Source organism: Euprymna scolopes, chromosome 12, assembly GCF_053919585.1.
Source record: "Euprymna scolopes isolate OS-2025 chromosome 12, ASM5391958v1, whole genome shotgun sequence".
In the NCBI taxonomy this organism is placed as follows: domain Eukaryota; kingdom Metazoa; phylum Mollusca; class Cephalopoda; order Sepiida; family Sepiolidae; genus Euprymna; species Euprymna scolopes.
The window spans coordinates 56,053,506-56,081,496 of NC_136493.1; the positions used below are offsets into that span (position 1 = coordinate 56,053,506).

Sequence of the window (27,991 nt, forward strand, 5' to 3'; positions counted from 1 at the left end):
CCCAGCCGTGGATCGAACCTACAACCATTGAGTTTACAGTCGGCAGCTCTACCCACAAGGCTACGAATCAGTGCCCACAAATGTCCCTCGTCAAGTGCAAATATATATATATATATATATATATATATATATATATATATATATATATATATATATATATATATATATATATATATATATATATATTTTGATATTTTATAAAAATATTTCTGTGTGTGCATGTGTGTGTGTGTGTGTGTGTGTGTTCTTATTAAGATAATTGTTGTTTCAAAAATTAATTTTATATTTCCTAAATAACCTTTATTTAATACATTATGTTATCCAGTATATAATGTTGTTCTTTTATTTTTTTTATCAGGTTGCTCCAGTGTTATCGAAATGATTAAGAACTGACTTTTGTGGGTTTTCATAAGCAATAGCAAGTTTCTGCAACTGGTTCCTAAGGCGATGGAAATGTTAATAATAATCATGATGTCTGTCTTTCTAATGAGATTTTCAAAAGTCAATGGAGAGTATTCTTATTCAAATAATTTTATACAGAAAGACGATCGTCACACAGGTTCTAAAGAATTTACCATATATAAAGCCATGGCGCATAAAGAGAATGACGAAAAATTGGGAGTTGAACGTATCGGTCAAGAGATATCAATATTGAGATCTCAGATGCGATCAATGTTACAAATGGTTGAACTGCAGGCGGTGTTATTGCAAACCTTTAAAGATCAAACAATTCCAAATAGCATTCTGCAGTTTGATACCAGATTGAAGGATCATATGTTGGATGAGCGCCGATATTGGCGCAAAATACGCAAGGAAGTGCGACGTATTTACAAATGTTCATGCCATCCAGGCAGTAGTACTGAATCTAATACAAAAGTTGAAGTAGAAAAAGAGGTATTAGGAAATTTCGCTGCTGAAAATCGAATATTTTCGGAAATTAACGAAAAAGATGTCGACAGAAGTAGCAATGGTGGAAGTAGTGGTGATGATGAACATGTCATTGATGAGGACAATAGTAGTAGTAGTCGTAATAGTAGTATCCAAAACGTCAGAAAACGTCTGGGATCAAGTAACGTTATTGAGCTTCCGGGTTCGACTAAAATTCTTGAAAACAAAATAAGAAACAACGCAACTCTGTCTCTAAAGGACATGCCTTCATTAGATGATAATTTAGGTAAGTGTTTAATCTTATCCTTAACATCTGATATCTCTCTCCTCCCTCTTTCTTTCTCTCTTTCTCTCTCTCTTGTATTTGAAAGTTTTAGAAAACTGAATAATGTTGAATAATTTTTTCTTACATAAAAAAGTGAAAAATCATTTTTTCTGAGACTTTCAGTGGCAACCAGTTTAATCTAAGAAGACTCTTTTATTAAATGGAATGAAGTCGGTGCAAAAGTTTTGTTGATTTTTAGAATTGGCATTTTAAAACATTTTAATTTATTTATACACATTGTTATTACTTAGACATATCTCGATGAATAATTTATAACTTTCTCTTTTAGATTATTAAAGCATTATTCATATTTTTATGTAATGTTCTCAGCCATGTTGACCCGAAAACGACCTTCTTTAGTTAACAGAAAAGGAACCATTTTTGATGATTACGATAATAATGCTCGTCCTCATACAGCACTATTGACCAAAGATCTAGGAAATTTAGCTGAGAAATCTTGCCCCATCCTGCATATTACTTTGGCTTAACTCCCTCAGATTATCATTTATTTCGAGGGTTACAAAACCATTTAGATGATCACGAGAGAAGATTGAACATATTTCGTATTTCAAATCAAAACCTGAAGAATTTTACAAGCGAGGCATTTATAAGCTCATTGGCAGATGAAATCAAGTATAGAGAAGAAAAATCTTCATTGTTAGGAATAAAGATTTTCAAAAGCACACAGTTTTTCTTTTAATTTTTAAGATAAAATTTTAAATTGACAAGAACTTTTGCACCGGTCTGATATATATATATATATATATATATATATATATATATATATATATATATATATATATATATATATATATATATATATATATATATATATATATATATATATTCCCCTCGTTGTGTCAATTTTAGTCACTTTTAAACGCCGTATATACAGATTAAAATCTTTCTTTTAATGTTTTTTTTCTTAATTCTTGGCACATCCGAATTCCCCTTTAGTGCTCTTTAATTTCGTTAATAATACATATATATATATATATATATATATATATATATATATATATATATATATATATATATATATATATATCTTTGTCTGAATTTTAAACTATAATATTGTAACACAGTGCATATGAGCATGTGGGAAAATAGCAGCAGCAGCGAAGAATGGTTGGCTTGCGAAGAGATTAGTAGCAGCAGTAGCCGAAAAACGTGCATATGCAAATTAGGAAGTATGCGCGAGAAGAAAAAGGAAAAAAAAGGAGAAAAATGTACCACATGGTGGGAAGAAAAAAGTCGGCGTCAAAGAAAATGGACGTGTAAAGTCGGAGGCAAGAAATAGTTGGCTGCAGCTGGCGTGAAGTCGGAGAAGAAAAGTGTACACCAGGCCAGATGGACGATAGCGAGAGACATTTTATGTGGTGTGGAGACGAGAGTGTAATGGTCATCATCATATCTTATCACAATAGAAATTAACCCATCGCATGGCAGTGCTGTTTGCCTCCTTAAGGTCTTGGTTTGAGCAATGAGGACCCAATTGGCAGTTTTCCCTAAGGTGGTGCATCGTTTGTCCCTCTCCACTTGGACATAAAGGTGAGGTGTCTAGACTCCACTGGTGGAGATTGTCTTTTGTTTTGCCTACTTTGGCTCTGGCTCTATTTAGAGTCACCCAGTTTTTTCTACCAAGGTTGAACCCTGGGGAGTGTTTCTTTTGGGTCTGGTAGGGCTTCATTTTTATTCTTGCTGTTATAGTCTCACCATTGTTCCATCCTATAGGAGGCAGCTTGCCTGGGATTGATTTCCTCTATATTGATGAAGCTACTGCGAGATTTTAGTCTTTGTCTCACTGATTGGTGGCCAAACAGTGAGTGCCTGTGGTCGTTAAGTTGTTTGTACCGTTCTATTCTGGTGATGACTTCTCACCTGATATGTGATGGTGGAATACCAGTTAGGCAGTATAGAGCTGGCAGGGGAGTTGGTCTTAGGGCACCAGTTATGGTCCGGTATGTTCAACTCTACATCAATTTTATAGGCATGGCATGATCTTGCCCATACTGGGGCACAATACTCTGCTGTGGAATAGCACAGTGCGAGAGCTGTTTGCCTCAGTGTTTTGGGGTCGGCACCCCAATTGCTGGTGGCAAGCTTACTGAGAAGGCTGTTTCGTGATGACAGCTTACCTTTCAATTTAGTAATGTGTTTTCTAAAAGAGAGTGTTCTGTCCAGAGTTACCCCCAGGTAGACTGGGAAAGGTTCATGTGTAAGCATGTTGTCATTCCATATGACTTTTAGTCTCCGATTTGCTTGGTGATTATTAAGATGAAACGCGCAAACCTGGGTCTTGTTTGGCTTTGCATTTAAGTACCACTTTTTGTAGTACCTAGAGAGAGTGGCTATAGGGCATCAGAGAGTCTTTCTTCTATGATGTCAAAACTATTTGTCTGGGTGGCGATGCATAGGTCATCGACATATATATATCTTTGTATATTTAGGTATTGTGGTTGGTCGTTAGTGTAGTATTGAATAGGGTTGGAGCCAAAACTGAACCTTGTGGGAGGCCATTGTTTTGGATAAACCATCTACTCTTTTTGCCATCCATCTCAACATAGAAATGCTGATTACTAAGTAGACATTCAATTATGCTCACCAATGTTGAGTTTTGTATTATTTGGGCTACTTTTAGTATGAGTGCCCTGTGGTTGACAGTGTCATAGGCTGCAGTAATGTCTACAAACACAGTGCCTGTTTTTTTTTTGGTCTCAAATCCATCCTCAATGAATTAGGTCAGGTTTAAAATCTGGCTACAACATGACCGACCTGGTCTAAAACTAGCTTGGTCAGCTGAGAGTTGTTCTTCAACTGTTTCCGTTATTCTGGCAAGTATCATGCGTAACGGTAATAAAATCTTTTGTTAAATAAAGAAAAAACTGCCGACCCGGATATTATTTATTTATTTCCAGTTTTATTTTTATGAATTACTAAAGAAAAGTGTAACGCCACGTAATGTTACACTATCACTTTTACTAATGTACTATTGTACTATAAAAATAGTACTATTTTTTTTTTTACTAATGTACTATTGTACTTTAAAAATAATACTATAATACTCAATGTAATGTACTATTTCAGACTAATAAATTATTTTTCAATTCAGTAAGCAGTGTAGTATTTTTTTTCTGTTGCCATGATACCATCCTCCCGGGCATTATCTCCTCATTTTGAAGTAGTATGTTTGGGGTAGTTATATGTTCGTTCGTCATAATACCATTCTTCCTGTATAGCACAAATATGCCACCAGGGAATATATATTTGCTAGTATATTTAAATAACAAAATTGATTTTTTTTTTATTTTAACTATAAATGAAAACAAACTGAAAAATTTTGTGTGTTTTTTTGTTTTTTACAAGGGAGTCACTAGTTATCAAGACCCAAAGGCCATTCAAGGATAAGGGTTAATGAATGTAAGGTGGTAGTGTAGTAATCATTAATCGTGTAGACTTTAAGGTTCCATATTGTAATCTGTTATTGGAATACAATGAGATTCTAATTGTTTATAACTATTAGAGATACAAAAGTTGGCATATTCTCCACCCTATAATAAAGGTTAATGTATGTATATAAATGAATGGGTCTCTCCAGAATGTGCTGCTATCATTGCGCACAGAAAACACTTTTTCCATTGCTTCCAACGCAATAGATGGGACTAAATCTGCTTTCAGGACTGCGGGCAACCATTGTAAGAAAGTAATAAAGAACACAAGAGAGTTGTATGCTCATTCCGTCAAGTCCAAAGTAGCTGAGCAGCGGCTTGTTTCCCACCAGTTCTGGCAAATAGCAAACAGGAACAGAGGTGTGTGCTCTATCCCAACTATCATCAATGAACCTGAGGTAATTTCATCAACATCAGACAAAGCCAAACTCTTTGCCAAGAACTTTGCAGCTAATTCTACCCTTTGCGACCAAGGCTGCCAACCCCCAATATTTCCTATTGTATCAGAAAACATGCTATGTGATATACAAATATCTATACGTGATGTTGCCAAGCTAATCAAAAACCTTGATTCCAGTATGATTGACAGTATTCTAATTATAGTACTCAAAAGACTTCAACCAGAACTAGTGCCCATCCTTACAAAACTGTTTAAACGTTGTCTTAAGGAGAATTGCTTCCCATCACCCTGGAAAATCTCATCAGTATGCCCTGTATTTAAGAATTCAGATGATCGCTCATCCCCCTCTCAGTACAGGCCAATTAGTCTCCTGTGCGTCATGGGTAAGTTGCTCGAATCTGTGTTAAATAAAGAAGTAATCAACCATCTCAACAAAAATAACCTTCTTAGTGACATGCAATGCGGTTTCTGTTCTGCTAGATCTACAACAGATATGCTTACAGTTATATTTCATAGGATTAGCGAATCTCTCAACGGAGGAAACCTTTCTAGGGCAATTGCTCTTGACATATCAAAGACCTTTGATAGAGTATGGCATAAAGGTTTACTTCACAAGATCTCCAGCTATGGTATAGCTGGAAATGTCTTCTCAATTATTAAATCATTTCTCTTTGACAGGTTCATAAAAGTAGTAGTTGATGAGCAGAAATCAGAAGCTCACAGTATTAAGGCTGGAGTTCCTTAGGGGTCCATCCTGGGCCCAACTCTCTTCCTGGTCTACATTAATGATCTTCCAAATCGCATCCTTACATCATTCGTAGACATTTATGCTGATGACACTACCATCTATGGTAGTATATCTAAGACTGTAAACGACCAAGTTCTCTCTGATTCTCTCTCCTCTGATCTTGAGCACGATTTTGAGCCAGTGGTACAATGAGGAAAGGAGTAGCTTGTTACTTTTAATGCATCTAAAACCAAGCTTTTATCTTTACATCATCAATGCTCTTAGTCCCATCTGGCATCAATTGAAATGAATGGTTCTCGTCTTGGGGAGGCCTCATGTTTTCACAAGCTTCTGGGGTTGACCTTTACTCCTAATCTAATGGAACACATACATTAAATCCTTTGCCAATGCCGCTGGAAAAATGGTGGGATCCTTCTATCGATCCAGTAGATATCTCACTGCGATGCAATTCTCCATCTATATAAGAGCCAGGTACGTCCAAGGACGGAGTACTGTTGCCACATCTGGGCAGAAGCTGTTAGAAAGGACTTGTCCTGCCTTGATAGAGTTCAAAATAGACTTTGTAGCTTCATAGGAGATGTCCTTTTCTCTTCCCTGCAACTCTCCCACAGAAGAGATGTTGCGAGTTTGTCTCCGCTTTATTGTAATTTTCATTGCAAGTCCTCGACTTTCACAAGAAACACACATCTAGCTGAAAACATTATCACTAATTTCCCACACTCTTTATCTGTGCCTAAACCTAAACGTAGATTCCATGAACAAAGCTTCTTTCTTAGAACTGCACGCCTGTGGAACTGTCTTCCATTTTCTTGCTTTCCAGCTGACTACAATCTGATTGTCTTCAAGTCCAACGTAAACAAGTTTTTGATGAGCCGTTCCACTTAAGTTAACAAATTTACCAAATTTCCATTACTAACGATTACTATATTGTCCAATTGACTACTGTACACTCTTAACCCTTATTCTCGAGTGGTCTCTGGGCCTTGATAAGTGGTGATGCCTATGTAAAAAAAAAAAATATATATATATATCATAATTTAGTAATTTAAACTTTATGACGTGAAATAGTTAAATTTCAAATCTAAAATTTTTATTATATGCAAGACAAAGAATATATTTCAATAAGTATATCTATAGGTTTTCGATTTCTACCCATGTCCTCAGAAAATATTAGTAAATATTATAATGGTTTATACCTAATTTGCTAAATACAATAAACATAGAAAATCATAATTAAAAGTTTTTAAAGTTTTTAAATCATAGAGTAGGGAAATTATATATTGGTTCAAAATGAAAAGGATATTGAATCGATTCCCGATTCCGATTAATCGTCCCAAAACTCATATATATATATATCGGGAATCAGAAAAATCGGAAATTTTGGGAGGATTGGAATCAGTATCGGAATCAGGAAAATTAGTGCCTATTTTCTGATGCCTAAAACGATTCCTTTAATTATTGTTTTTTAATTGATCTTGTTAAAAACAAAATCTTCTACCACTCGGAGTAATTTTGAAATAATGAATATTTATTAATTTTGAACTACTAGGAAAACTAAAATCTTTAGATCATTCCCCCACAAGTCTGTTTTTACGTTTTAGAAAATATATGCACATTTAACATGTGTTTTGATTGTAATCAGGAAAAATAACAACCCTGTACTTACATATTTAGAAATTTATAAAGAATCGGAATCGGCAATTGTATCAGAATCAGGAATTTAGTGCGGAATCACTAATTGTATCAGAATCGGAAAAAATATTGAAATCGTCCCGTCACAGATATAGATATATATATATATATATATATATATATATATATATATATATATATATATATATATATATATAATTATAAAACTCAAATGACCTTGTAACGGGTTTGTAACCCAATATCCGGTTTACGACTTCCGGTTGCGCATGCGTACATAAACAAATAATCAACGCAACAATAAAACGTTTGTTTTTTTGTGTTTAAATTATCCAAATAAACAATTCTTTCTGCGTTTTTTTTACATCATTCATTTCCATATTATGTTTAAGTTATTTTAACACAATTTTCTTACAAATAAATCTACTTTAACCCGTTGACAACCATAAGAGCATTTTACAATGGCAGTTTACCTACCGCCTTCATTTTTTTTTATTTATTCTCCATTTTTTAATACACATTTCTTAAAAAAAATTAATACATTTTCTTCTAAACTACCAACATAAATAAATAACCTCGAAAATATGTTTTTTTTTAATTTGCGTTACAAATAAATAATCAACGCGACAATAAAACGTATTGTTTTACTGTGTACGTTTTCAGCGTCTCAATTGTTTTTTTTTTTGTTGTTGTTTTTGCGTTTAAATTAAAAGATATATCAAAATTTGAATTTAACTTATTAATGTATTATGGTATCTGTTTAGTGCACATTTACCTATAAGTATAGCAAACCACTTATAATTCAATGGCTGTAAGTTTTTTTTTCCGAAAATAAAAAATTATAAACAGAACAACACATAGAAATCTATTTATATTCTTTTTTCAGTTTAATATACTTTCATAGAAATGTTTCTGTTATGTCACAAAAAACTATTTTCTTTACGTCACAAGTGTCACGTTCATATATTAATTCCATAGCTAATATAACATACTGACCCAACGGGTCACGGGTAGTCTAGTATATATATATATATATATATATATATATATACATATATACTTCTATCCCGTCACACAAAAGTTAGCGAGTAGTACACATGTTTTTTTTCTCGCTTTTAGAAGAAACTATTTCAGATGGTGAAAGGGAATGAGATATCAAATAACAGTTTAGACAACTACCCGAGACTTACCCCCTTCACCTGAAATGCATTCAAAAAGAAACCATCTGCCCTGTGACAAAAAACACATCAACAGCAGGTGATTTTCTTTCTTTAGATCATCAAAAATAATAATAATCTTTAATATAAAGCTCAATCGTCTGTTAGTGTGTATGTATGTATGTATGTATATCTGCTAAAAACTTTTGCCGGATGCTAACGAAATCGGTATCTTTTCTCGGACGACAAATATCGAAAATTTGGCTAAAAACATTAATTCCTTCACCCTCAACTGGGCAGTTTTCTACAAGGAGGGGTCGGTTTTTGTGTCGACATTTTCGCAAAGTCATCGTCCTGGTTGGATTGACTCCACTTAATTTTAACGCTCAGGACTTCTGGTTGTGCGATGGAGACATCGGCTAAGACATCATGTTCTGTTTTTAACCTTCTTTTCCTCCTTCGCCTTATGGGTTCGAAGCTGCCTGCCGACTACCACTTTTTTAACACCTCTCTCCATCCAAACTGCCTACTGTTGTTTTGATTTCTCCCCCGCTACTACCATTTTTGACCCCCCCCCCGTGGTTCCTTACTACACCACCTACACACACCCGGGCAACGCCGGGCACCCCCGCTAGTAATTTAAAAATGAAAAATTAAATAGTTGCGTAATTTTATGATTTTATATGAATATTTTAGTTATATATCTAGATAAATAGCGAGTGCAAACACTTGCAAAGCATATTTTTTCGTCATTTTTTATGGAGAGTATACACAAGATTATGAACAATGGGACACATTTCTCTTGCCAAAAAAAAAACCTCTCATAATTTAGTAACCATACATAGATACTAGAGAGGAAGATGGATAGATTCTTACTGAGGATTGATATCTCAAGGAAAAATGAAAACAAAATTACTACGGATTTAATATCAACATTTTAATTTAAAAAAAAAACAAAACAAAAAAACAGACGCATCCGGTGACAAACGCTGAGACAGAGCAACAAATTGATATCGAGAGAGTAATACACGGACATACAAAGAGGGGAGGATGTGGTCGATGAGAGATCAGGAGACTGACTTGACACGTTTATTTATTTATATTCCCGTTTGCACTTTTTGGCGGGGGGGGGGTAACAGAATAACGCACAATCTTTTTTCAACACGAAGAAAATGTGTTTCTTTATGTCTTTTTACTTTTCCATTCTGCAATGTGTAAGTATAATATCCAGTAAGTTCAGATTCGTACAAATATTTGAAAGTTCTCGATGGTGCAATCTATTACAATCACAAAAGTTATCAATATCTATATATCCTCTAGCATGGGTATCCGGCATTGCCCGGGTTGATATGAAGTTCTGTTTGACAACACCTAAGGATACTAATTATTTTCATCATGGGCAACAATTTCAAAAATAAAAGAACGGATAAAAACATGTAAATGTAATCGTCCAAACAAAGAAGTACGTGATACTCTATTTCGGTAGAAGGGATACAAAGAAAATAAACTATTCTCCGGGTATTGAGCACTTTTTGTTGTCCGTGCGTTAGAAAGAACTCCCCCAAAAGAATAAATAAAAATAAATCAAAACAACTTTTGCTTCAATAAAAATAGCAGCGAGTACCCGAACGACCGAAAATAAAAAATCAGCCAAACGCGTGCGTAATATGCGTTTTTTATTATTTTATTTATTTATTTTTGTAAATGCACTTTTTTCACTGTTTTTTTTTTTTTTTTTTTTTTTTTTCGTAAATAAAGGAAATTTTCGATTTGCTTTTTTAGGGGGAGGGGGCATTTTCGATTTGCTTTTTTTGAGTGGGGGGGTGTTTCTAAAAGTGTGGTTGAAGTTTGAATTCGAAGTGTTCAAAGTTTCTGTGTAGCCGTTTCAAGAATATTAAAAACAAACAAATGAATTTTTTTCAGTTTATTCCTAAGTGTTCCCTTTTTTTTAATAGTAAAAAAAAAACAATCAAAAAAACATTTTTCTGTCTACACGGAATTATTTTTTTCAAGTTAAAACCTTATTGAGATTACCAAATTATTTTATTTGGTGAAGAGTCTATTCTTATGTTTCGAAGTTTTTGGGGAGAGATAACTCTACGTCTTTAAAAACAGTCGATGTCGGAAATAATTCCAAATAAATTAAATTAAATATAATATCATAAATATTAGTGTATTAAATAACAATTTTAAATAGAACACTTAAAACAATTCTCTCGCTAGAAATATTGACTAACATATCGCTATTTAGTAAAATCGATTTTCCTTAATGCAATATGCAAATGAGGTTGCCTCTTAATTGTATATTTTGCAAGAATCATACTATATATAGAAATAGATGAAATAGTAAAGTAGCTGACCTTTTGTATATATTAATAAAATTGTGAACAAACAAACAAACATACAGACAAATACGAATTTATATATATAGATTATACTACTAAAACTTTGGGAATCTGGTTTGTTTGTCTCCGTGGGAAATAGATGACGCCTCAAAAGAATGACGTAAAAAACGGGTGATGTCGCACATTTAAACAGTTGCAAAACGCCAGGCAAATCCTTTATGACGTCATCATAAAGGATGTATTTGCCTAAAAGAGTGTTACAGCATAAAAGATTGAATGGTAGTTGCCAAAAGTAGTGTAAATCCATCTAAAAATAGTGCAGGAAGAATGCAGTATAGAGTTAGTGTGACGTTATAAAAGTAGTATGACGCTATAAAAATATGAATGGTATTTGCCAAAATCAGTTTGACATCATATGAAATATTACCACAAGCAGCGTAATGTCATAAAAGATGAATAGTATTTGGAAAAAGCCTTAAATATATTCACTTGAAAATGGATAACTCATAAAAGATGAATGGTAGTTTCCAAAAGCAAAGTTGACAACATAATATAAATGGTAGTTATCAAAAAAAAGCAGTGAGACGTCATAAATCATAAATAGTAATTTGCTAAAAGCAGTCTGACGTTGTTGTACATGAAATACAGATGCTAAATGCTGTGTGTCGTCAAGAATAGTGACATCATAGCATTAAATGTAGTTTGTCATAAAGGATGCATAGTTTACGTCATAAAGGATGCATAGTTTGCCAAAAAAAAATTAAGTATGCTGGAACAAAGTATAACTTGCAGTTTCCAAAACGAAATTTTACGTCATAAATTTCGAATATAATAGTTACCAAAAATGGTATTTGAAGCTACATGCTAGTATTAGAAGGAAAAGATTGACACTTCATATTATGTTATCAATTTTATTCAATAAACACTGTAAAAACTGCACGAAAATGAAATAAATAATATTCAATAAAAACGAACAAAAAATAAAATTGTTTATTAAATAAATCTCAAACGTCTGTGTGTGTGCGTTCGTATGTCCACTGAAACTTTTGTCATCTAAATCGTAAAGGCATGAACGCAGTATCATTAGAAAGAGGGATCTTTCGGACAAAAAATATCGAAAAATTGGAATAAAACGACAATTATTTCGCGTAGAAATGTCGTTTTGTTTGAAGGGTAGTCAAATAAAAAAAGAACCTTCCTTTCGACGTGGTTTGTAAATCACGCATGCCCGAACCGTCGTTTTGCTTTTGATTTCGCTTCTGACAAGTCCCGTTTTTTTTTTGTTTTGTTTTTTTACATCCGGGTAACTTCGCCCTCTCCCCTCCGCCTCTGCACACAAGTTTTTAAAATGAAAATATCACATTTAAGCGAATTTTACGACCGGATAACGCCCCCTCCGCTGTTACAGTTTTTTACGACCAGGCAATACTATTATATCAATCTTAGTCGTTAGAGTGTGTGTGTGTGTGTGTGTGTGTGTGTGTGTGTGTGTGTGTGTGTGTGTGTGTGTGTGTGTGTTCCCGCTAAAAACGTTTTCATCCGCATTGTACAGTCACAAACGCGGTATCATTAGAAAGAGTGATCTCTCAGATCACTCTTTCTAATGATACCGCTTCTAATGATATTTTCTAATCTAAAAATACACGATTAAATTCGGATCTCCAACTTTTAACGTAAACCCCACTACCATGTCTGCTTCTCGAACATCAGGGGTCTACGTTCTAACCTTCCAGAGGTTGAATCCCAATTACAGGAGACTAAACCAGACATATTGTTGTATTTTTTGTGGTTCGTTTATTATTATTATTTAGATGATGAACGTTCTTTTGTTGTTCATGTTAAGAAGAGTAAGAGTCTTAGGAGTGTTCATGTGCCTTAATCATGTTGTTGGAAGAGATGGAGACATTAACAAGTATATATAAAGAGAGAGAGAGAGAGAGAGAGAGTACATATAAATACACTTTAAGAAGGTGATTCGATATATAGATAGATAGACCGAGAGAGTGGCATTTATGCTACTGACAGTTCTGTATGAAACGGGAGTGTTTATATAACATTTATAGTTTGAGACATATACTTTCTAACACATATTTTTTATATGATGATTTTATCAAAGGTTCTTATACATAAATGGACAATACCTTTTTCCGTTGAATTACAACACGAAGACGCATGTTATGAAAAACATGATGATCATTTATTTCTTCCATATGACCGGTCAATGGCTTTGCATCCATGAATTCAAAGTTTCTTTACATCTTCTTCTTCTAAAACCCTCTCGCTACCAGACGGTGCCAAGGTTCGGTCTGAACCTCTCTTGACTCTTCGACTCTCTGACTAACTTCGAACTCTCCTATAGTGAGAAATCACATGTATGTCTGGCCAACGTGATTATAAGTCACGTGTCATCAACATGCACGATCTGCACGTTTTTGAAACCATTTCTGATGACCAGGAAATTTCCCATTTTCCTTTGTTGTTTTACAAAGGAATTTAACCTACTTATCTAATTCATATAATCCATATTTTATTATGCATTCTTTCTAACAATGTGCATAGTTTCCAGCCAAATTTGTATTTATCAAATATTTTAACAGAATCAACAATTTACTGGACATTCCATTTAAAATCTATTGTTCTTTAAAACTTATCTACAGGGTTCGATTCCCATTTTATCTGATTTTATTTTCATTTAACTAATTCTCTTTATTTTTACTTACATGAAAAGGGGACAAGCCTTTTCATGTAACAATATTATTTCTAAGCGAAACTGACATTGGACAGATCAGTTCCCTAGATGAGTTCGTAATTAAAGGATACTCTAACTTAACTTCCAAATCTGACCCCCATGGAATATGTGCCTATATAAAAGATGGCTTTCCATGTGGTAGGGACATCTCCATAGAAGATCCTAACTTACCCTATATGTGCTTCCCGGTTGCACTTGCTCAAACTACTGCATTTATATTTGCTCTCTATCACCCCCACAACAGCGGAGTTACTATCTTTAAAAACATATCTGAGAAAATTGACCACGTCCTATCTACTTATCCTTGAACTAATATTCATGTCTGTGGAGATTTCAATGTTCACAATGTGGAATGGTTAACTCACTCAAACAAGACCGATGATGAGGGGAGGTTCTGTCATGATTTCTCCATTGCTTATGACCTCACTCAGATTGTTCACGAACCCACCCGTGTTCCCGATACTGACGGCCAGTATGCAAGTCTCCTACACCTTTTTCTCACAACTTGACCCGAACTGTGTTCAGCTTCCGTTCTGTCTCCACTTGAATCTTTTGACAACTCTGTTGTATCAGTTTGGCAAATAGCAATCAGAATCCTGAACAGAAGCGTGTGTTCTATCCCAACTTTCATAAATGGACCTGAGGTCATCTCGTCAGCATCAAACGAAGCCAAACTCTTTGCCAAGAACTTTGCAGCTAATTCTACCCTTTGCAACCAAGACCGCCAACCCCCAATATGTCCTATTGTATCAGAAAACATGCTATGTGATATACAAATATCTGTACGTGATGTTGCCAAGCTAATCAAAAACCTTGATTCCAGTAAAACAACCGGCCCGGACGGTATTCTAATTATAGTATTCAAAAGACTTCAACCAGAACTAGCGCCCATACTTACAAAACTGTTTAAACGTTGTCTTAAGGAGAATTTCTTCCCGGCACCCTGGAAAATCTAATCAGTATGCCCTGTATTTAAGAATTCAGGTGATCGCTCATCTCCCTTTCAGTACAGGCCAATAAATCTCCTATGCGTCATGAATAAGTTGCTCGAATCTGTGTTAAATAGAGAAGTAATCAACCATCGCAGCAAAAATAACCTTCTTAGTGACATGCAATGTGGTTTCTGTTCTGCTAGATCTACAGCAGATGTGCTTACAGATATCTCATAGGATTAGCGAATCTCTCAACGGAGGCTACCTTTCAAGGGCAATTGCTCTTGACATATCAAAGACCTTTGATAGAGTATGGCATAAAGGTTTACTTCACAAAATCTCCAGCTACGGTATAGCTGGAAATGTCTTCTCAATTATTAAATCATTTCTCTATGATAGGTTCATAAGAGTAGTGGTTGAGGGACAGAAATCAGAAGCTCTCAGTATTAATGCTAGAGTCCCTCAAGAGTCCATCCTGGGCCCAACTTTCTTTCTGATCTACATTAATGATCTTCCAAATCACATCCTTACATCATTCATAGACATTTATGCTGATGACACTACTATCTTTGGTAGCACATCTAAGACTGGAAACGACCAAGTTCTCTCTTATTCCCCCTCCTCTGATTTTGAGCCAGTTGTACAATGGGGAAAGAGGTGGCTTGTTACTTTTAATGCATCTAAAACCAAGCTTTTATCTTTACATCATCAACGCTCTGATCCCCATCTGGCATCAATTGAAATGAATGGTTCTCTGGAAAAATGGTGGGATCCTTCTATCGATCCAGTAGATATCTCACTGCTGATGAAATTCTATATCTATGTAAGAGCCAGGTACGTCCAAGGACGGAGTACTGTTGCCACATCTGGGTAGGAGCTGCTAGAAAGGACTTATCCTGCTTTGATAGAGTTCAAAATAGACTTCGTAGCCTTGTGGGGATGTCCTTTTCTCTTCCCTGCAACCTCTTTCTCATAGAAGAGACGTTGCGAGTTTGTTTCTGCTTTATCGTTATTTTCATGGCAAGTGCTCAGCTGAGCTCCAATTTAATGTCCCCTCTCACCAGACTTTCACAAGAAACACCCGTCTAGCAGAAAACATTATCACTAATTTCCCCCACTCTTTATCTGTGCCTAAACCTAAACGTAGATTCCATGAACAAAGCTTCTTTCTTAGAACTGCACGCCTGTGGAATTATCTTCGGTGTTCCTGCTTTCCAGCTGACTACAATATGGTTGTCGTCAAGTCTAATGTAAACAAGTTTTTGATGAACCGTTCCATAATAGTTAACAAATTTACTGAATTTCCATTATTAACGATTACTATATTGTCCAATTTCTACTGTACACTCTTAACCCTTATCCTCGGTGGCCTCTTAACCTTGATAAGTGGTGATGCCTATGGAAAAAAAAAGATACATAATATTGAAAAAAAAAAAAAATGGAAAAAATCGTCAATTATTTAGTGTAAACATGTCGTTTTGTTTGAAGGGGTTCTTGCTTTCGGCGTGGTTTGCACACCACGCATGCGCGAACCGTCGTTATGTTCTTTCGTTTAAAAAAGCTAAATTTGCAATGTGATAACATCTGTGTCCGTGTGGTCCCACGTTCACTTACTAGCTCAAATAACAATTCCTCCTTTGTCAGAAACGTCGCCCATGGAAAGTGAGAATTAAAATTAAAAAATAAGGGAAGCAAAAATTATAAAAAATCCTCTCTCTACTCTACTATAGATATGTATAATATCATAAATAATGACCAAACCGTTGTCATATTTCGGCAAATAAATTCGGTAATTAATTAGTTTCTCAGTAAATAATTTCAAATGCTTATTAGGGTGTGAAATTGAAATCCTCGTTCTCTATTGTTTTTAATTGTATTTAGTTTTTATGTGTGTTTTAAATGGAGGATTTTTATTAACCCATTATTCTGCGTTCACATATCAAATGCCAACTATAATTAGCCATGTCGGTTTCTGGATCCCATTACAATGTAGCAATAGAGACGAAAACGAATACTAACATCAAAGCGTATTAGATGCTTTCCCAATAGAACAACTGTTTTCCAAATAAAAATGAACTCGTGTTCATAATGGCAAAATTTTAGTTGGAACTAATTTTGTATGCATGAATAACTGAGCTGCATGTGTAGGAACTAATGAAAGGATAACTCCAGTATTTTCTCCGATTCCGATACAATTACCGATTTCGATTCTTTATTTTTATTTTTTTTAATTTTTAAATATTTACTTATGGTGTTATTGTTGGGTTTTTGTTTGTTTGTGTTTTTTTTTAATTTTCAGATTACCGTAAAAACTTTTGTAATATGTGCATATATTTCCGCAAAAGTGAAAATAAACTTTGAGGTACGTAATTACACGAGTAGATATTCTTCTAAAAAAATTTTTTCGAAAATCTTCCCCCGTATTTAAATGCCAACTAAAGATTGATTTCTCTTTTAAAACAAAACCGATTTGCATAAGTTTGTCGTTAGTTAACAAAATGTTATTTGGATTTTTGAATAGACAATTGAACATAGTCGACCGGGATATTTTTAGTAAAAATATATTCACCAAAAGTTGCCTCGTAACTTAATTTTAAATAGAAAAATACTGCAAAGAGAAGAGAAAAAATAAACAAGGGGCAGAAAACTGTTCGCTTTTTCTTTCTTTTCTCTTTGAAGATTACAAAGAATAGCTTTTGTATGTTAATTTCTAACAAACGACTTGTAAAGGTCCTGTACTGGTGTGGTATCCGCATAACCAACACATCTCATCCTTACAACTTGTGTCACTTACTTATACAAGCGGCACTTTATCTTATTATTTGTATGTATATCAGTCCGTATCTTGAATCTTTTGGGAAACGAATATCTCAGCCTATTTAACAAATGGAAAATATTACATTATTACTAAATAATAAATCTAAATAAATAAACGAGAATGTTTCTATTCCTTCTAAACGGGTCAGACTTATACCATAATATAGTGTGTTCGCGCTTGATGTTTATCGAAAGCCTAGGCCCGGACGGTCAAATCTTTTATTATACAACCGTTGTATAATACGCGTATATATATATATTTTTATTAAAAATGTCCCGGTCGACTATGTTCAATTGTCTATTCCACAATCCAAATAACATTTTGTTAACTAACGACAAACTTATGCAAATCGGTTTTGTTTTAAAAGAGAAATCAATCTTTAGTTGGCATTCAATTACGGGGGAAGATTTTAGAAAAAATTTTTTTAGAAGAATATCTACTCGTGTAATTACGTACCTCAAAGCTTATTTTTACTTTTGCGTTGTCTGTCTGTGGTGCGCCTGTGTAATCAACTAAAAGTTGAAATCCATACAAGGCACATTCACAAAGTTGATATATTCTTTTTCAGCATTGACTAGAACAAAATATAGACATATATTTTTATATTTATTCTTTTGGGGGGTCAACTGAACAGAATTTGTCAAGAGGGGCAATATTTAAAGAAATATTTTAATGTCATCATAGAATTTGGAAAGAAACTGAATCACCTTAAGAAACGCGTATTTTTTAATATACAAAAACTCAGAAAGAATAGAAAAGAAACTCCATTAAAACAAATATGTGTTTCATTATATTGTAAAAGGGGAAAGGGGAAGACAACAAACTCAGCTTGCCTGGGAATACCTTAAAACAAATATGTATTTTATTAGTGTCCAGGGGAAACAAGAAATGAAACATTGCCCGAGAATATATTAAAATAAATATGTATTTCATTATAGTGTGAAGGGGAAATGGATGACAAGAAATTTGGAGTTGCCCGGAAATACATTAAAACAAAATATGCCTCATTATAGTATTGAGAGACAGAAGGGAAAATATAAGTAACTCGATAATGCCACAGAGCAATAACGTTAAACACGTCGGTGTTCGAGAGTAGCTGTTTTCAGATTATTGTAAGAGAGAGAAAAAGGAGGTAAAATAAGAAACAGTGTTGCCCAAGTGAAATAACTTCATTAAAATTCAAAGTTCGCATATGACATCTTCGAACTATTGTCCTCTTCAGATTATGGTGTGCGTGTGTGTATGTGTGCGTGTGTGTGTGTGTATGTGTGAGAGAGAGAGAGAGAGAGAGATAGAGAGAGAGAGAGAGAAACTCGTATTCTTCCCATACACATGGAACATCTGTACAAAGGCGAAACATGTCACCTACGACACGTAAGGCTATAAGAACATTAGGAAAACATAATATGCGGAGATATTGAAAATCGGGTAATGAAACAAAATAAATACGATGGTGACATTTATTGGGTGGTTTTCTACAAGTATTTTGCTTTATTTCTGAGATTTGATCGATTATCGAGACTCTAAAGATGATCGTCTCATGTCCACCATTTTTCAAACTTAATAAGCACTTTAAAATAAATTAAAACACCAAAAACTTACTTTGATAAGTAGAAGAGTAATTTATCTCGTCTTTGGTAACATTTGTTTGTTTCTTGGACACTTTTTCGGTTTGTTATCTATACTAATGAATGCCCAAGTAATTAATTATCACAATAAAAAAGAAATACTATTAATACTACATTATCATATATATATATTCACCACGTTCTACAAGACGCACTTGCAGAAGGTGGGGGGTTGCATTGGCCGAAATGTTTTAAGAATAACATTCAAGATTAGATCAATAGTACAAATAATTCAGGTAATACATGTTATGGCCTTATTTAATGTTATGTCTATTACCAAGGTAACAAAATGTTATCGATCCTTATTTATGCTTTGGATTAACTTAGATCATCCTTGTGAACATTTTTGTGTCCCTTCTATATCCATGATGATTGTCTCGTATGACGGTCTTTGATGTCCATAACTGAAGGTTACTGTTGTCGATATTCGTTTGCAAATTAGAATTGGTCTGCGATGTTTACAACTAGTTACACACTCGCTGTTGCCATTGAAAATGTTTCTGTTATAAAAGTCACATGTGTTTAAAGATAGTCCAAAATCAATTTTATTATCATCAATTGGCAATCAGCTTGAACAGAAAGGCATTCGCATGGACAGAATGGATTTACATGACAAATTTACACACACCCCAGAAAAAGAAGGAGTTAATTCCTGTGAGAATAGATGGTGCACTAAAATGGAGAAGCTCATCCTGGGAGAACGTTATAGTAAAGAAGGAAGATATATATATATATATATATATATATATATATATATATATATATATATATATATATATATATATATATATATACTGCTTTCCCAAAAGAGAAGGTAAAGCGTGTGTAGAAGCCGACACTCGCTACAATCACAGACAGGAGCTAATTCTCACGATTCGAGATTTGAAATCCATTTCCTCCTGGCTTATTCAATCACGTCACCGAGTACATAAAAGGCGAAATCACCCCCCCCCCTCCCTCTCCTCTCTCTCTCTCTCTCTCTCTCTCTCTCTTTCCACCTGGCTTCAGCTGGCAGCACACATTCAGCCCCAGGCCGAACGTGAGTACAAAATAAGCTAACTATGGCTCTCTTCAAACTCCTACTTGCTTCCACGTGCACTCCACACGTGCACTCTTTTTTACCACGAGACACAAACATTTTGTCCTGTCTCTACTATCGGATGCACGCTCCCGCAACAACACATAAAATACACTGAAGACTTTGCCCTTTCTTTCTCCTTTAATCGGCTTCCTTCATCCTGGCGACTACTAGCTATAAACACGTCTGGACTGAGCTGTTCTCTCCTCAACAAGCCGACAAAATATTAATTCTATCTTTATACAAGAACACTTCAACCTACTAACTCGTCTCTCTCTTGTACACTCTACTAACTAAGATAATAAATGGAGTTGTTTATTAATATAGAATAAAAGTCCATTCATATTTGTACGTGGAAGGAATGTGTCATGATCAATGAAAATATACTACACTACCTCTAAAGGAGGTAAATCCTGGAACGAGTTATGCTCTTCTAAAAAAAGGGGGGATGCGGTAATGCTTTGGAAAATGGATTTATGATGGACAAACATTTACTCTTAGATGTTCTCAACATCTTAGCAACATCACATTTTTACTATAAACAAAACATCTAAAAAAACTATTACAATGTTAATTATAAATGTATATTACAGAATATTAATTTATTATGAACTGTTTATAAAATAAATATGCAAATTAGAAACACGTAAAGCTGTTTATGAATATATGCAAATTAGTAAATCGAGGATATTTCAAAATATTATGACGTACCATACAATTGAATAAGCCTAAGTTGTTTTAATGTTAATATGGTTAAGACAGATGGACATAAAACTTGTTTGACACACATTTGATTAGCTTTCTTGAAACATGAGAGTTTGGATAAAAGTCCACTCAGAAGACGACATTTTGAAGTTGGGACTCGTTTTAAAATAACCTTTGAATGTTACGAAAAGTGAACAATCTTGTTTTCGATTTTAAGTGGGTTTTTTTCTTTGTTTTAATTTTTTTTATAAACTCGACTTTGTCGGTAGTTCAACTCTTTTTTAGTTTAAACATCGTGTCCTTTTTTAAAAGCAAACCTTTGTTTGTGTGCCACAAGACGAGCCGGTTGCACGTGCGTCTGCATTAATTGATACGATTATTACATTTCTCAGTCTCTAGACTTAAGCTTCTTTGTTTGAATTAATCTGAAAGCTTTCTCCTACATTAGTATATATATATATATATATATATATATATATATATATATATATATATATATATATATATATATATATATATGGGCAGCATTTTCTCCTTTATGTACGTTTCATTGAAGAGAAGAGACAACTCTTGTTTTTTCTCTTACAATCCATCTTTTTCTTTTTTCTTTTTCTTTTTTTTTTTTTTTTTTTTTTTTGACGGGTTAGTTTCCGAACATTCTGTTCGAATGTAAAAAGAACGCGACGTTTTCGACCTCCATAAGTTGTCCTCGGCGAGTGATGAAAAAATAATAAAAAATAAGGTAATGAAAGGCGATTAAAATCGTTTAGAATCGTTTAAAATCGTTTAAAATACTTAAAAGCATTTAAGCGTTGTGTAACAATCACAGAGAACTATTTTCTCTGGTGAATCAATGTCCCTCTCTGAGTTCTTCGGCCACAGGCTGACCTATCAGCTAACCGGGCGTATTGATTCATTTGCTTCCTAAAAAGTCTTGAGGAAACATCAACCAGTTAGAAGCGGACCTTCAGCCTAGCAACACCTATCCTCTCTCGTCCCCTGTCCACCGGACATCTTGCTTTAGCATTGACGGCCTTCATCTTGAGATAACTGCTATTAGGTGGGGATGACACAGTACTAGTTGACCGACGACGACGACCTCAAAAGAACTTCCTTTTTTTTCTTCCTTTTTCGCAGTCCGACCTGCCAGTTCCTGCTTCAAATAAAATAGTATTTGTTTTTACTGTTAAAAAGAAGTTTGTTATTTCTTTTGTGCCTTGTTCTTTAAACATATTTTATTTAGGAAGGTAAAACAATTACCTCTCTTAAAGTGCCATCTGCTTCGTAGTGAGCTTGATTAACGGTTATTTTTTTTTAAAGCTTCAATAATTGGGAGGCGTACATCACAGTGTGAGACAGCTAAAATGGCAGTGTTTTTTATTAGTATGTCTCTAAATTCGGTTTTGGGGGTGTCGTGAACTGTGAGGTGCTGATAAATGGAGCTATTCGGGGAAGATAGGTGACATGTTAATCGACAAGAGATGCTGGTTCGAGTCATGCCAATGTACGTGTTATTTCTGGAGACACATTCTCCTGTGGGGCATTATTGAAGCTGCTATGGTTTCAAATGATCTGATATAACAGCAAGGGAATACTTAATTCCAAATATTTCTCATGTTATATCTCCCCCTCCTTTGGAAATAGGGTACGATTATGAATATCTCCAAATAATCTTTATACACTGTGGAATTTACCCATAGCAGCAAGTTTTAGTCTCCCCACCATGAAAGCCAGAGGTTTTGGGGAAATATCTGATATTTTGTAATTCGTATGCAAAACTAAGAAAATAAAAAATTGATTGAAAAATTGGTTTGAAAAAAGTTTCAAAATATAGTGAATCACTTTTCAATATTAATTTAACATAAAATGGACGTCCATTTTATAGCCACCTTATATGGGGAAGGGGTCTGTCTGTCTTTCTGTCGTCCTATTTTCAAACTCTATCTCTCCCGAAAACTAAAAGTCATAGATCGGCGTTAGGGGCCTCAAATAATTGGGGGTTTTATGGACCGTTCTATTATGGGTCTTTAGCCGGTTAAAATAATTTCTAATGGGGCAAAAATGAGGCAAAATTGCAAAAAATCATTTTACATTTTGTACATTCATCTTAGTTTATTTTTAATTGTTAATCAGTTTATATGCCTGTCACGTTGGTACAGTGATAACGTCACCAGCTTTGAATGCTACAATTTTGCTTTCGGTTTCGATTCTAGCTGATGGCACCCCAAAACTGTTTTTACTTTTACTTTTTTTTAAATCACGACTCTATAATATTATATACGAAATCTGGACAAATTAAAATATCATTTTTAAGTATACTTTATGACCGGGCAAAGCCGAGCGCCTCCCCACTAGTATATCTAATTTATAAAACTCACTATGCCTGTTTGTCTCTATATTTCAAATTTTATCTCTCCCGAAACTTAAAGTCGCAGAGCGGCGTTAGGTGCCTCACATGATTGGATTTTTTATGGACCATTCTTTTATGGGTCTTTAGCTGGTTAACATAGTTTGTAAGGATGCAAAAAAGGGGCAAAATTGAAAAAAATGTTATTCATTTTGTACATTCATCTTAGTTTATTTTTAATCAGTCCACCAGCTTTGAATGCTACAGTTTTTCTTTTGGTTTCGATTCTAGCTGATGGCACCCAAATACTTTTTTTTCTACTTTTGAAATCACAACTCTACAATAATGCATACTAAATCTGGACAAATTAAAATATCATAATTAAGTGTATTTTACGACTGAGCAAAGCCGGGCGCTTCCTCCCCCCCACCCCGCTAGTTTATATATATATGTTTTATTTTTTATTACCGTTTTATCTGCTTAGTTACACATGTTTCGGTTACCGAATCGTATTAATGATCCAGTAACTTCATCAGATATTATAGAAATGGTTATTATGATTGGAAAAATGATATTAGAAGAAGTACGAAAAAAAAGGAAAAGAAAAAAGGGGGAAGGCGGAGATCCATAATAGTTAAGTTTTAACGTTTAATAAACATTAGGGGTTAGGGGGAGTTTAAGAAATTCAGCTAGATACGGATAGGAATATAGGGAGGGGGAAGAGAGAGATAGAGAGAGAGGGATAAGTAAAGGGGGGGCATTTTAAGTTTTAAGATTTAATAAACATTAGAAGGCAGTAGGGGTTGGGGGGGGGGTTAAGCTGTTCAACCAGACACGGATAGTAGTATATGAAGGGGGTAGGGAGAGAGAGAGAGAGAGAGAGAGCGAGAGAGAAAGAGAGAGTTGAAGAAGATGAAAAAAGAGGAGAGGCATAAGATGGATAGAGTTTTGGGAGCGGAGATAGGGGGAAAGAAATATAGAGATAAGAATAAATACTAAGAGCGAAAGGGAGAGGGAGAGAAACAAGCAATTCAACACATGGCTCTGGACTGTCGCGCTTAGGTGTTGCATAGATGTCATATGAGTTTTGACACGTTAAATGTTTATGCAGATTTTTATATATATATATATATACATATATATATTATAGCAGCAAGTCATTATTGAGACAGGACTAGTTAATTACAACAGTTTTCCTTTCTTTTTATTTTTCTGTTAATTTTCTCGATCCGCCGAGCATTTCTTTTAGTTTAAGTTGGTAAATTTTGCAGCCGAGTGATTTTTTGTTCAGACATTTTTCTCTAGCGCTTTGGATCAATGATCGTCGTCATGAGTAATTTTGTTAAAGAGACTTTTTTCTGCTGCCTTTATATAAATAACTAGCAGGGGCCGCCTAGCTTTGCCAGGTTGTAAGCAATTTTTAGTGACTAAAGCAAGTTTAATAGGCTAGGCAGTGATGTAGGCAGTATATCCGTTGAAGGAAGGATGAAGAATTTAATCCTAAGTGTACAGCTTCAATGCTGCAAGATGGTGGAGGTTCAATTTTAGTGTGGGGTGTTATTAGTGCCAATGGTCTAGGGCCTATAGTTCGCTTGCAAGGGCAAATTAATTCAAACAAGTACATTAATATGTTGACTGAGCATTTCCTACACTACTTTGGCTGGAATTTGGATGATAATCCCATTTTCATGCAGGGTAATGCTCCCATTCACACAGCTGGTAATGTCAAGAGTGTCCCTTGAAGAGCATGATATTCCATGCTTGGATTGGCCTTCACAATCTCCACATCTCAATCCTATTGAAAACATATGGCATTACATCAAACAACAGTTACGCAATGATAAAATTTCAAATCTTGAAGAACTTTAGACAAAAATTAAAGAGAAGTGGGATGTCCTTTCACTGGAGTATTGCTACAGACTAATTCAAGGAATAACCAAAAGATTGCAGGCTGTCAAATTGGAGAAAGGCTGTGCTATTAAATATAAACCAGTTCATTATTCAATCAGTTTCGATTCTAGCTTCTGCAGTATTTCTGTTGCATTAATGTTTTAAAGTTACATTTAAATTACAATTTTCCATTGTACAGAGTTTCTTTTTGCCTTTTTGATTGGAAGTTAATTTTATTAATTGACATGAACACTCGGATACTTCAATTAAAAGTCAAATATGAACAGGTAAAACTAGAGAAGAATAAAAGGTGAATAAAATGAGGTATAGGTTGTTTAAACAGTTACATTCCAGTTAGCTTTAATTTTCGTTGCTGTAGCCTTCTTATACTCTTCCACATTTATTTACCATCAATGCTTCAAGCAAACTACCTTTCCCTCTTTATATATATATATATCTATATATACATATCTATATATATATATATATATATATATATATATATATACACACACACGAGGGGGTGCAATAAGTAATGCCCCTGATCCACTTCCAGTTGTCTGATCTAGCTGAAATTTTGCATGTGCAATGATTTATATCTCTACGGGTTATGTAGCAAATTACAGCTCTGAACTAATTGTGGTTTCTGTTTTGCAGGTGTTTGAACTGAGTCAGGTGTGAAATGGAGCCTGTTGAATATCGAGCAGTGATCAGGTTTTTGTATTTGAAAGGACGCACACCACAGGAGACTTTTGATGAAATGAAAGAAACTTATGGTGATAATGCCCCATCATATGACCTTGTAAAACGCTGGCATCATGAATTCAAACATGGCCGGAAGTCTGGGGAAACAGCTCCCAGACCTGGTCGCCCCCCGCCCCTCTGTCATTGATGAGGCATCTATCCGTCAAGTTGAAGCTGTCATTTTGGAAGATCGGCGCATTACTATTCGCCAAATAGCCCAAGATGTCAAGATTAGTACAGAGTCTGTGGAAACTATCATTCATGACCATTTGCATAAGGTGTCTGCCAGATGGATTCCCAGGTTGCTCACACCATTCCAGATGCGAGAACGCGTCGAGTGCTCAAGGATGAATTTGGAGATGTGCCAAGAAGATGAGTCAAAGTTTTTCAAAAGACTGATTACACTGGATGAAACCTGGGTCCATCACTATGATCCAGAGACCAAAGCCCAGTCAATGCAGTGGAAGCACTTGGACTCACCACCTTCAAAGAAGGCAAAGGTGCAGCCCTCCGCTGGCAAGGTCATGCTCACAGTTTTCTGGGACCAGGACGGAGTAGTGATGACAGATTTCCTGGCAAAGGGTACTACAATTACAAGAGCCTATTATGCTTCACTTTTGAGGAAATTAAGGGAAACTATCAAAATCAAGAGGCGGAGCAAGATCAGCAAAGGTACCCTCCTCCTGCAGGAAAATGCTCCAGTCCACAACTCGCATGTCGCCAGATCAGAAGCACGAGCGTGTGGTTATGAAATCCTCCCCCATCCTTCCTACTCTCCTGACTTTCACCTCTTCCCAGCCATGAAGTCGTTTTTGAAAGGAAAGCGTTTCCCAGATGATGCAGCCTGAATTTCTGAAGTCACATCGTGGTTGCAGGACCAACCTGGGTGTTCTACAAAAACGGTCTCCAGAGCTGCATCAAACGATGGGAGAAATGCATAACTCTGGGTGGTTCCTATGTAGAGAAAGACTAATAACTGTGCCAAGTTTCGTTGCTCTACTGCTATGGGAAGTGGGTCTGGGGCATTACTTATTGCACACCCCTCGTGTATATATATATATATATATATATATATATATATATATATATGCATGCAGCGTGTCCCAAAAGAAGCTGATGGTTATAAAAAATTCATAACTTTCTTAATTTTTGATATTTTTCTTTTATTTTTTCAGATCATCTAGAGTAAACCTTCCAAGGTCATCATGAGTTGTTACACTACTGAGGAGTGGATATTTATCGTAGAGTCGTATTTTCGTTAAATGAGTCAATATCAGAAACTCAAAGAGAATTTCGACAAAACTTCAACACAAGAAATGCTCCTAGCTCGATTTCATGAGCAAGGGTCTGTATGTGACCTCGCTAAATCTGGTAGACCCTGTACGGCAAGAAATGATGAGAATCGTCAGAGATTAGCAGAGAGTATGGCCGAGGATCCATCCACATCAGTAAGAAGGAGATCAAGTCAAATTGGGGTCTCTCGACCACTGCGATTCCATCAGGACGGTGCAACGGCACATACGGCACGAGAAACATTAAATCTGCTCCAGAATATATTCGGCAACCGAATAATTTATCATGGCTGTGAGATGAATTGACCACCCTGCTCGCCAGATCTCATATGTGCATATTTCTTCCTTTAGGGTTACCTCAAAGAGCGGGTATACGCAAACAAACCAGCCACAATAAATGCCCTTAAAAACAATATAGAGGAGGAAATTAGGGCCATAAGCCCTGAAACATTAATTGATGTGCTGGACAATGCCCTGCAGAGAGAACAAGTGCGAAAATGAAAATGGTGGATATTTGAGTAAGATCATTTTTCATGACTAAAATTAGACCTTGTGAAAAATATACCCTAGATTAAGTTGTGCAAATAAAATTAGAATAAGTAGACTATGATATCTTACTATATCTCAAAAAATCACGGAGAGGCTCATCTGCCCACATATGAAAATTGGTAAGCATGACTTAGATATTAAGAGAGTTAATCAAATTTAAAATCCGTATATATATTTATAGTAATGGTAGTAAGAAGTAGTGATCTATAGTAAGAAATAGTAAGATTATATATCTAAAAACAAGAATTGATTTAGGGCTCCCAAAATTCATACTAGAATTGTCTGTAAGGACTTGTG

At 35.0% G+C, this 27,991-nt stretch overlaps 2 protein-coding genes across 4 annotated transcripts in view; one reads left to right on the plus strand and one right to left on the minus strand.

Moving 5' to 3' along the window:
* The window catches only part of LOC145291292 (telomerase reverse transcriptase-like), a 159,098-nt gene extending 145,843 nt beyond the window's left edge, over nt 1-13,255 (minus strand). Inside the window, exon 1 of the mRNA XM_080136959.1 lies at nt 13,104-13,255. The gene's annotated coding sequence lies outside the window, so the exon portion shown is untranslated. The remainder of the gene's footprint in view (nt 1-13,103) is intronic.
* Nucleotides 1-27,991, plus strand: part of LOC145291294 (uncharacterized) — a 109,630-nt gene that overhangs the window by 54,632 nt on the left and 27,007 nt on the right. For all 3 annotated transcript variants that reach the window (XM_080136973.1, XM_080136972.1, XM_080136971.1), the window contains one exon: nt 359-1,174. In XM_080136973.1, coding sequence (XP_079993099.1) covers nt 448-1,174 — 727 coding nt within the window. In that variant the 5' untranslated portion in view covers nt 359-447. The remainder of the gene's footprint in view (nt 1-358; nt 1,175-27,991) is intronic.